We start from the raw sequence: 12512 nt of genomic DNA on the forward strand, positions 1-12512 counted from the left end.
AATTCTATTTATCTTACTTTAAAAAATTATTCAGTGCTGAGCTCTGAGTATCTTTATCTAGTTCAGTATACCTCATATATGGTTCTTTTTCTGTCCGCGTGACCTATCTATCAGTCCTTTTTAAAAAAAACTGTATTTTGGTCTTTGTTCTGAGACTTGGAGGAGTGGCTTTTTCTGCACGCACCCAAAGGCCTGCCAAGGAAGGTCATGTTATTAAAAACAGAAGGTCAGACAGGGATTGTTTCTGATAACATTCACTTATTTTGTCTTTAAATGGTCTTTTAAAATGGAATATTTGACAGGACTTATTGTAATAATAATCTATGAAATTTAATGTGTGTAGATCTTAATTTGAAATTTTAAAATATAATTGGACCAAAATTTTGACCCTCCTCTTATGATTTTAATATGACTTGTCTGTACAATAATGTGAATCTGGGATTAGAACATGTGCCCTTGTCACCCCCTTTATCTGGGCCTCAATGTCTTCATCTGGAAAATGAAGGTTGGATGAGGTGAGGTGTATGGTCTATACTGAACAGGGTTGAAGACAAAAGAAAAAGGCAACTTAAGGACCTTTGATAACTGGGATGAAAAGAGGCACAAGCTTTGAATAAGACAGATTTGGGTTTGAATCTCAGATAGTATTAGCCACAGGATTTTATTTATTTAGATTTTATTGTACTCAGTTATAAAATGGGACTAATTAAGAGCTACACCGAAGGCTGTTGAGGTTTAAATGAGAACACTCCCATAATGTTCCCAGCACAGTTTGTACACATATTTTATGCTTCTATAAATGGTAAGGCCATATTTTAAGGTCAAGAAAAACATAAGGCTAAACACATGATCAGATCTAGTAATTTCCACTCTGGCACTTGGAGAAGAAAGAGAGTGAGCATATCACTGTCCTTTACCAGCAGAGATGTCCCTCTGCTGTGATGAAACTGGAGCCGTCAGGGTTTAAAAAAAGAACACCATCAGGGGGAAGGCACTACCTCTTGGCAAGAAATGCTGAATGTAGTTTCTACCGCCACCAAACTCGTTTCCCATCCCACACCCTTCCTCTATTTAAATCCCGGGCACCCGACGAGTCCGCGCTCATTTTAGCTGGTCCCCAGACTATCAGCGGAGAAGAGAAGGGAAGCATGTCTCCGGGAGAAAAGGAAAGAGAGGGGCCGGCTAAGAGTGCCCTCCGGAAGATCCACACAGCCACCCTGGTGATTAGCTTGGCCCGAGGCTGGCAGCAGTGGGCAAATGAGAACAGCACTAGGCAGGCCCAGGAGCCCACAGGCTGGCTGCCGGGAGGGACCGAGGACCCACCCGAAGATCTTAAACCAGTGATACACCCCACTCCCCACCAGAAAGCTCAGAGGGCCCCAAATTCTCCCTCCCAAAAGCCAGAGAAACATGGAGATGGACAGAGCTCAGAGGAAGAGACTGAGGTCTCTCACATCAAAAGGAAAGAGGTGACCAAGACCATTGTCAGCAAAGCTTATGAGAGAGGAGGGGATGTGAGCCACCTGAGTCACAGATACGAGAAAGACGGTGGCACACCTGAACCTGGGCAGCCAGACAATGACATTGACAGACTCCTCCACGGCCATGGCTCCCCGACGCGGAGGAGAAAATGCGGAAATCTGGTATCCGAGCTGACCAAAGGCTGGAAGGAGATGGAGCAGGAGGAGCCCAAGTGGAGGAGTGACAGCATAGATACCGAGGACAGCGGCTACGAAGGGGAGGCCGAGGACAGGCCCGAGCTGGACGGAGAGCAGGTGGCCGCTGCCAGAATCAAACGGCCCGCGCCGTCCCAGTAAGTGCGAACGCGAACGCGTCCTTCGCCTCCTGGGGCTGCTATTGAGCCAGCCGCCTCCGGGAACCGGAGAGCCGGGAGTCCTACGAAAGTCAGATCTAAGATGTCTTAAATCCTACTAGAGACCGAGCAGGCGGCGGTCCCGCGGGCAGGGCAGGTCCCGCGGGCAGGGCAGGTCCCGGGGCTGGAGGGGCAGTGCCGAGCTCGAACAGGGGCCTTGGGTAGCCGGCCGGCACTATTTGGTTTCTCCTTTCTGTTTGAACTGAACACTCGAATTTTAATCTCAATAGAAATGAAACCACCAGAGAGAGATGAGTAATTCGGGTAAATTTTTAAAGTTGGTTCTCTAATGAGTAGCAGATTGGCTTATTTCTCTGCAGAGAAAAGTGCTTGCTGTTAGATTGTAGAAACTTTTTCTTTGTCTCAAATCAGTCTAAATTATATCAGGAGACACATCTACCCAAAGAATGCCCATGGAACACAGGTTTCCAGGATCCTGTAAACCTGCGGGAAGCTGCTATCCAACCTGACAGCAGGCTCAGAAGTCAGACAGATCCAAGTTCAAATGCCAGCTCTACCCAGACTATAGTTAACAATACCGTATTGGATACTTGAAAGCTACTACGAGAGTAAATCTTAAATATTACACACACACATATCTGATGATTTTTCTAAGCCCATTTCTTCTTTTGTAAAATGATGGCAATAGTAACCCTTTGTGAAAAATGCTACTGTATTGGGAGAAGTAAATGAGATTACAGCTGCCAGACACTTAGCACAATGCCCACCACATATGATCAGTATATGAAAGCTGTTATTGTTCATATAGATTCTATTATTTAGCAATTTGTCAGACTCTCAGAAAAAAAATTTACCCTATTTGCAAACAAAACAGAAGTGCTATTAAAGCTGGGTAATTAAAATCCTAAAACATTTAGATGTTAACTACACACACACTCACACACACAATCACACACACACACACACGCTGACTCAGACTAACACATGTATTCAGACAAGAAGCTCACACTTTATTTCAAGACAGAAATTCCACCTCCACATAGTAGAAAGTCAGGAAGTGTCACTCCACAACCACAGGATATCAAAATATGGGAAAAGTAACTGATGTGATGAATGATTCCCTCTGGGAGTAGCTGGATGTGTAGGTGTGTTTTTCAAGTTTTATGAAATAATCGGAAAGTAAAGAACAGAACTGGTTATCTAATTTGATTAAGAGCTGTCTTGCAGTTTGTGACTTTAAAGGTGCTTTGAAAGAATTAAAACTATTATATTGCAAGCTTTCGAGAAAAATGAAATGGCAAACTGAGATAATTATAACAATCCATCAGGCATTTAGTGTGTGCTATGGGTATTTTACAAGCTTTGTCTTTTTAACCTTTATAATTATATGAAATAGGTGTTATCCCATTTTAGGAATGAGAGAACTGAAGCTCAGTGGGGAAGTTTACCTAGTGAGTTTGTGACAAAGCTGAGATGTGTCTGTCTCCAAATGCAATGTTTTGAAACCAGACATGGTACAAACTCTCATGCAGTGCCGTTAGTATGTATTTAGAGATCCGGATTTGTGCTCTACTTCCATTAATATTGGAATTCATAATCAGAAATAACTTCTACCAGAATGTATGGAACCACAGTCTAAATTCTGGCCTTGTGGATGTGTAGATGCGTGTGTGTGTGTGTGTGTGCACGCACGCACACACACACACACACACACACATGCTAGACATGCAATAAATAAAAGCACCCAACAGAATAAAGACAGAATGGTACAATGAAGATCTTCCTGTCATTAGGGAGGTGAGAGCTGGGACCGGGCTCCAATGTGTGTACTCTTCTATGGCACTACCTCAGCACTTTTCATGTTTATTCATTCACCCTCACAACTTTTTCCTGAGGGAGGTATTATCACATCCACACTTGATAGAACCATGAGACAAAGAAATGTGAGGGAACATGTATAAGACTGCACAGCCCATGGGTTTGAACTGAGGCATTCCGGCTGTAGAGCCCCGCCTCCTGAGCACTACTCTAAACTCTCCCAACCTGGAAGTGGGGACGTGCACTCAGAAGTTCTCTCACAGTTGCTGAAATCAGGCACATACATGGACACCTTCTTAGTGTGACGGAAAGGTACTTAAGCTTTGAGAGACAGATTTGAATCGTGGTTATCTTGGCAAATCCTAGGTCTCTTTGTCTTCAGTTAAAAAACATATGATAATTAGAGTTATTTTGATATTAATTATGTAAAGCAATGGACCCAGGGGAGCTACTTAATAAGCTGTACTCATTATAATGCAGGGGGAGCCAGCCCTGGTGATCTCAACCCTACAAGATGCTAGGAACTTGGCTCTCAGGTTTGGCCCCAGGGGGAAGTGGGAATTAAATCCCTTCTTTTTCCTTTGGTTCCCTTCCCTCGGTCTTACAATACATGGGGTACCAGAATGTTGTTTGCAACAGCAGCTCTTATGGTCATCAGTAATCCTAGCTGTGCTCAGGAAGCTTCAGGAGAAGCCTAATGGGACCTTTTGCCTGATGGGACTCTCAAATACAACTTGAGAAATGAACATGGCATTATTGAGTAAGCCTACATGAAAGAAGTTTTCACTTATTTTTAATTAAACACCATTCTTTCCCCATAGCCACCAATAGGGAGAAAATTATGTATCATAAATATTTAAGTGGAAAGAGTTTTCTTAATAGTAAAGATAATAGAAATAAACAAGTCATTTCTTTACTTATAGTGGTTTTGCTAACTGGGGTTTTACTGTGAAAATTGTTTATATTTTACAGTTTATTTTTTAAATATTTGGTCTTTTGATTGTATAGCTGTATGATTTGTTCAGTCAAGCTCCTTTAGACAAAAGGAATTGGATCCCTCTCCCATACAGAAATTGTAAAATATTAAAGAGCCAATCACTCATCCATCCTCTCCTATTCAATAAAGATAATTGTGGTTGAGCATGGGGGTGCTCGATCATGGGGGAGTGGACACACAGACATTAAGAAATGTATCTAAACCACAGAGCTCGTAAGTGATGATGTTGGGAAGGTTGGTGCAGGAGCATATGTTCTTATCCACTGTGATAGACTGGTCAGTAGAGAACAGACTCAAGGAATGAAATGGAGACCAAAGTGCCAGCCTAATTAATAGAATCTCAATAACTCCCAAAGTGTAGGGTTTTGGTACATCTATATTGAAAGATGTTACTAGACATGAAAGCACAAGTATGGCTCTCAATTCTGAAGCTCGGAACCCTTCCCTTGGACCCTGAGCACAGTTATCAACCTGCAAGGAGAATCACAGGCTCTCAAATCTGGTTGATAACTGAACAGAGAGCAAAATCGTTGATCAGAAATGTGGACCCTGCCTTTTGAATGTAGTCACCCTGCTTCTGATAAATGTGACCCTGTGGATGTCATGCTCCCATGACATCAAAATGGCTATACTTCCTGTGGAAAAGAGCGAGCAAACCAATGTACAGAGAAGCAAATTCTCTCCCAGCACTTCCTTGAGTTGAAAAAAATAGCAGAATTTTTTTGCTTTAGAGAAATGTTCCTGTACAATGAAGAGAAAGGTTACCTCCATAGGAGAGTCTATGGGGGTGGGGGAGCGGGGAACAAGAGCAGCTCTCCACTTTCTTCATAAAAATCCAAGACTCCTCTAGGCTCCATGACATTTTGAAGCTGGTGATTCAGATAAAGGCCATTTTCTGGGGAGAATGGTTCCAGCGCCAGTGAACTTGACTAGATTTGAAATACACCTTTTAGAACTTTTATTCAGGGTGGGGTTTTTTTTTTTTTCGTATTTAATAATTTACACATATAATTATTACTCCAAGATGATAAAGTTATGACACATTGGTTCCCATCATATAGCTGAAAGGCTTCATTCACATAAGAAAGCAACACTCAAACTGATGTCTTTTTAACACTGACAGTTAAGAAATACATTTCAGAATTTATTTCAGTGAATGAACTGACTTTCCAAGATAGAATGCTTGTAATGTCTGGTAGAATTAGTTACCTGCATATAACAGGACAGTGGAAACATTTACTGATTGACCAACAGAAAATTTGTTTACTGATAATAAGAAACTAAAAAGGAGAGTCTGAATTAAATATTACTAACTTAAAGAATAGGTGTGATGTCAGTCTCTGAATATTGCTTTGTTTTCTACAAATTTATACTAGATTGTCTTCCTAAAGCTCAATCTAAACGATTGTGCACATTCTTGAAGAAAAAACAAAACAGAACAGGATAAGTTGTTATATTCTTATATTCATTGACCAAGAAACTACTTAGGATATAAGACTTTCTAATCCTTATTTAAACCTGACATTTTCAGGTGTTTTAATTAAAAGTTGGAAATACAAAAATGATACAGAAAATTTTATGATAGGGAAAATTAAATATTCATTAAGGTATATTTCTTCCTGGTAACATTTTTTTGTAGCCATATTTTCTAATTCTTGCATATAGGACCAATTTTTTTGTTTTTCTTCCTCCTGTTTTTGAAAATTATAATTTTACAATATAACAAATGAACATTAATATTTAGAAGATAAATGTTTTTCTTCATAAATTTATCACCTCATCAAACCCAACCCTTATTCCAAATGACACAGAGTTTCAACACTCAGGGAATCTACTTTCCTAATTAAAATTAGAAGGAAAAAAACTACATCAAAGAATCAAAAACCTATATAGCATACAGTTGAAACGAATGACCTCTGGATGCTAATTTGAATATTTTTCTATTTTTTGCTTTCTCTAAATTATAAAATCAATGTAATACTGAGATAAAATTTTTTTTAAATAAAAAACTGGATACCTACATAATTATTTTCAGTTGTGCACACGCTATTGATTTCTTCAGTCTGGTGCAGACACATATTACATAGTTGGAATTGTACCATATACTCAAATTTGTATTATTTTCATGACTGTCTTTTAGTAGTTCGTCATTATTTTTTTGTTATTAAATATTCAATAGGTAACTAAAACAGCATCTGGCTCATGTATCATAAATACTTTTAATAAAGAATGGGAAAAGTGTCAAAGTGCCCAGAAGCTCCTTACAAGGATGTCATATGTTTTAGGCTGTATAGGGCGGAACTACATTTGGTGCTCAGAGGACAAAAGGTATGCGTTCATGAATCATGCTATTCTTTTTGCTTTCTTCTGAGATGTTTCAAGTCCCTTCTCCAGCAGGATGTCCCAGCCTCAAATCTGGTAGGAGCTTTGGGTTCTGTCCTGACAGCCTTGGGCTTTTTATTGAAGGCTATCTCTGTCAAGGATTGCCAGGATTCTGAGGGGATATGGTGTTTGCTCTCCTTTGATAATGAGACTGAGCAGCCCATAATCTGGGCAGCTGAACGGGATGGTCTGTGGAGAGGGAGGTGATGGTGAGGACAAGCGGGACAGAGAAACCCATTCCACTTCACAGCAGCATAAGTCCTAGCACTTTTCCATAAATGTATGATTGTTTAAAGTTGTAATAATTGTGTATACAGTTTTTGCGTGCTGCTTTTTCTCAATTAACTTTGTCATAGACTTTTGTCCACGTGGCTACAAAGAATAGTAAGTGCTACAAGTAGCAGTGTATTCCTAGTTTGAATTCTATTGAAATAGTGAAACTGAATGCAAGTATAGGACTTTTGGAAACACAAACCTTGGGAATTAGTGAAAGTTCGCCATCTAGTGGATGTCATTCCTCTTTTGAAAACAATACTCATGCAAACATGTGTGCCTTCCACATCTGTTCACTTCCTTTGGATAACCAGATTTCAGGAAGTGAGTTTGGATAGGGAAGAATACCCACATCTGACCTATTCCTGAGTCAGGAACAGCAAATTGTGAGATTTCGGGTAAGAGGGCCCCCTTGGTTCAGGCGCGTCATTCACATAAGCATTTCAGTACTGCTCTCCATCTCCAAGCCCAATGCTTTCAGACATGAGGCCACTCAGTGCTGGGGAGAAGGGAGGGCACGTCACTTGTGAGCATGAGGAATACAGAGCTCTGACTTTTAGACAGTCTAAGAGATAACGTTTTATTTGTGAAGACAAAGAGACCTGGGAAGAAAGTTTAGGAGATTAGAGATACAGAAATGACAGGGAAATCTTTTAAAGATAAATTTCGCCCATTTTAAAATTAGGCATGCAACCTCATGACACTATTGGTCTACTTTCCAGTGCTGTTTTTTTGTCTTGTTGTTTTTAAATAAGAAAATGCATTCCAGATTGCAAGGACACACACACACACTTGAAATACACTCACCCATTTAAAGACACTGTACCCACATGGCATGTGGCATCATGACCCAGTGTGGAAAGAGCATGGACTTTAGTCTCAGGTAGTGTGTTTGAATCCTGCCTCTGCCACTGGTTCAAAGCACTATTTAATAGAAATGATATGCAGGCTCTGGACTCAGCTTAACTTTGGTTCAAATCCCAGCTCTGTTACTTATGTTTTGTGACTTTAAGCAAGTTACTTAACTCCTTTGGCCTCAGTTTCCTAATCTGTGAAATGAGCAAAACAGTATCTACATCACGGAATGATTGTAGGAATGTTAGTAAAACGTGTTTAGAAGGGTGCCAGCACAAATTGTTCAATGTTACTCTTGCTAACTAATGTCTTATCTATACAACTTGATATTTTAAAATTTGTGGTACATCACTGGTACTAGTACAGGTATACTCTCATTAAAAATCCATATATGAAAATCTATACAAGTCAATATTGCAGTGTGTGTGTGTGTGTGTGTGTATATATGCATATATATACACATATGGAATACATGGGGAAATAACTGGTTTTGGAAGTCCTATCTAAAGTGGATCCCCTTAATACACTCATGATTCCAGTTCTGAGATATTGTTAACATGCAATTTAAGATACACATATTTGCATTACATTTATTCAAGGGAGCTTTTTCTTGAAATTGGGTTTAATATCATTATTTCATGGTGCTTAACATTACTATGTTCATAGAGAAAATAATCTAGGGGGACATATACCAAACTAAGAATAATAGGACTGTGTATGATTTTTCTACTTTCATTCCTAATTTCTTTGTACGTGTCGGTATTTCTTTTATAATGAAAAAAATTAGAAACATAAGATGCACATGTGCAGGAAGTACAATGAGAAAGAAACACTCGCATGTTAAAAATCTTGATTCTTCACCCTCTCTCTCTTTTAGGGCAAATAGATACACAGGGAAACTCAACTGCAAGGCCCAAAGGAAATACAGCCAGGTGGACAGCCTGAAAGGAAGGTGGCAACAGTGGGCTGACCAACACATCCAGTCCCAGAAGCTCAACCCTTTCAGTGAAGAATTTGATTATCAGCTGGCCATGTCCACCCGCCTGCGCAAAGGAGATGAAGGCTACGGCCGCCCCAAGGAGGGGACCAAAACCGCTGAGAGGGCCAAGCGAGCCGAGGAGCACATCTACAGAGAAATCATGGACATGTGCTTCATTATCCGCACGATGGCCCGCCACAGATGCGATGGCAAGATCCAAGTTACTTTCGGAGATCTGTTTGACAGATACGTTCGTATTTCAGATAAAGTCGTGGGCATTCTCATGCGCGCCAGGAAACACGGATTGGTTGACTTCGAAGGCGAGATGTTATGGCAAGGCCAGGATGACCATGTTTTGATTACTCTACTTGAGTGAACCTTCCACAAAAGCTGAACTTTACCCAACTCTCGTCTTAATGCTAAATGCTAACTTAGAAAAATTAAAATGCAAACTGTAATAAGTTAGTAAATATTAAACGATTTTTACATAAATGACTTTTTGGCACTCTGTTTCTGAGGAATTCTGAAGATTTTGAGAACGCACACACACAAATTTTTGAAATTCCACTTACCTTTTAGGCAAAGGTATTTGGCTATTCACTGTAGGATTTTTTTTTATAGATCTTTAATTAAACAATTATTACATCTAAGAATGCTGACTTTAGGTTAATAGCAGCAGACCATATTATGTCATTTTTCAGGAAAAAAAAATTCCATTAAGTTTAAAACTAGTTTTCTAAAAGCTGGACTTTGCACTATTATTTTTATCATGGCATCACTTACAAAATAGGAACACAAACAAAAAATTAAGTTTTCAAATAAAATGATGAAATTGCTCCAATTTCTCTATGGGCTTGTAATTTAATAGGTGCCCAGTCAGACATTTGCACAAATCACATAAAAACAGACAGAGATCACTGGTGGTTTTAGAACCAACAGAGAAGGCAGTTATGTTTACCTTTGCCATCAAAGCAGAGGTGAGATCAGATTTACCTGGCTTTGTAGAGCTTCTTGTAGAAGTTTAATTTTTCTCAAAGCCTTAGCAAGCCATACTGCTGATATTTATATCAACATAAAGCGAAGTGTAAATACAGAAAATTCTACAGTGAAGTGTTCATGTAGAAGAATCTGACAGAATCACTGGGAAATCAGATTTGAGACATTCTAATTTTCTCCATGCTCTAACAAACCTTATGAAATAGCTGAAAATTATAAAACAGCAGTATTAGTTCTGCCAAAGTGAAAAAGTATAGTTTAATATGATGCCAAAGAGAGATCTGACACTAATCTATTACTTTTTTTCTTCAGATTTAATGTGCCTTATATATTTCTAAAAACAAATTGAATAAAATGTGAGATTACAATCTATCTGAATTTAATGAAAATTACTATATTATAGCTCCTTGGCGTTAAATACAGAAATTATGTCAAATTATGATACCTCAAAACAGACACATAATTGTTAGGTGTTAGGTTTCATATAAAGTGTGGATTAAGCTACTATAGAAATTATCTGTTTTCATGTATGATTCTTTCAAACTGAAAGTTCCAATAACTTCTTAAAGAAGATTTGTACATTTTTATTTTCATAATAGGCTTATTAAATTATAAATTAATAATCAATATTTCTAATTTCATATAAGATGTACAATTCTACCATAACCGTGAACCTGTCAAAATTTTAAAACATGGCACAAGAATAAAAGATATTTTCTTGTCTTTCCTGCTCATTTTTATACTATTTTTAGGTTATATTCAATATCTCTTTTGTGTTTGAATTACAATAAAATTATATAGTACAACTTGGGTTACTTCTAGTCATCAGAATATTCAGACCGAGGCTTCAAAAAAGTTACCTCATATTCGACTCAGGACAATAAGTTTATGCAGGCACTGACACAGATTATTCAAAGTTCAATTTGTTTGAATTTGAGGATGGAGTTAAAAGTTGTCTTCTCCGAGAGCTTACATTAACTAACATACTTTTGAATAAGGTGTGGCTGTGAAGTCAGAAAGCTAGTTTCCTTAGAGGAAAATGCCGCTATATGGCAGATTTTTGTTCTAAAAACTCCATGATAGGAAAATCCATTATTGAAAACTTAAGGCTTTTAGAGAGAGAGAGAGAGAAAAGTAGAACTCAGCTGCCAAACAAGCTACAGAAAGTCTGTTTTTATAATCAAAATAACATGAAACAATTACGCATAAAATATACTACCAATAATATTTTTTCATTGGTAATTCTAAATTTCCAATAATGGGTAGTGTACGATTGCTTTCCAAATCTTTAGGATTTTCCTTTCCCAATCTTTCAATAAGATGTTTAGCTTTTGGGCTGTTGACGCGTACTTCCCACCCCCGCCTCCGCCCCAACCCCGTCCCTTATGTCTAGACTTCCAAATGTCTGATGCCTTTCAACTTCTAGAACTTGAAATTTTATGATCTCTTGATTCCCAAGTTACTCTGCCCACTTAAATAGTTCTGAGCTCAGGTTTTCTTCCTAAACTGTTGCAAAATGAAGCTGCACCTATATTCTTAGTTTGTCTTTTGCTTTTTCTTTCCTTCTCTTCCCTTCCCTTTGCTTTCCAAACTCAAGTTCATTCCTTCTTTAATACTACCAACAGGTAGATCAGGTACTGTTTCTTGCAGACATGGGACTAATTCTGGACAAAAAAAAAATTTGTCAATGGGAACTCATACTTAGGGAACTATTGTTGTACTCAAGTCATTATGTTCAGAAATTTATAAGAGGAGCAAGAGATCATCTGGCCCATGCTAAAATGGCTTCTTAATGCAGACACTTCCTTAGGATTCCTAGAATATTAATTTTATTCCCATTACCTAGGGCATTTCTTAGTATGCAGTAAGGACAGTTAATGTTTGTTGAATTATTTAATTTATAAATGTGCTGTATGATCTACTCTCTTAGCCTAGACGTTTTCAGAATGCTGTGGTTCACTATCATTCCAACACAAGGGTTATCTGATGACGTGTCGGTATCTAACAAAATTACATTGCATTTACTTTTTGACCAAGAAGCTCCACTTTTAAAATTTCCCTAGAACAACTCAAACGATATTAAAATACATACCAATAATGAATTATGCATTATTTTTATTGTGAATTACTGTAAAGAACCTAATACATATAGAAAAACGGTTGAAAAAGTATGGCATATCCATACAGTGGACGCAGCTCTAAAAAAAAGAACTGGAGTTATTTTCACCTTGCATATCTGTATACACACACTGGATTTTATATACACACATATATGCAAACTGCATTATATGTGTGTACATGTTTACATATAATCTATATTTTGCAAATAGAAGGTAAGCAGAAGTAATGAAATTGGCTTCTTGCAGGAACGGGTAGAA

General features: G+C 38.3%; 1 protein-coding gene across 1 annotated transcript; it reads left to right on the top strand.

The window, feature by feature from the left end:
- The first annotated feature begins 1148 nt into the window (after positions 1-1148).
- On the top strand, positions 1149-9543 carry ABRA (actin binding Rho activating protein). Its single transcript, XM_006916615.2, has 2 exons — positions 1149-1813; positions 9037-9543. Exons 1-2 carry the CDS (start codon positions 1149-1151, stop codon positions 9512-9514), a joined length of 1143 nt encoding a protein of 380 aa, XP_006916677.1. The 3' UTR covers positions 9515-9543.
- The last annotated feature ends 2969 nt before the right edge of the window (positions 9544-12512 follow it).

The sequence above is a fragment of the Pteropus alecto genome, unplaced genomic scaffold (assembly GCF_000325575.1).
Source record: "Pteropus alecto unplaced genomic scaffold, ASM32557v1 scaffold164, whole genome shotgun sequence".
Taxonomy (NCBI): domain Eukaryota; kingdom Metazoa; phylum Chordata; class Mammalia; order Chiroptera; family Pteropodidae; genus Pteropus; species Pteropus alecto.

Coding starts and splice junctions, on each gene's coding strand:
- ABRA (XM_006916615.2), top strand. CDS start 1,149: ATGTCTCCGGGAGAAAAGGAAAGAGAGGGGCCGGCTAAGAGTGCCCTC. Junction 1,814..9,036: donor AAACGGCCCGCGCCGTCCCA/GTAAGTGCGAAC, acceptor TCTCTCTTTTAG/GGCAAATAGATACACAGGGA.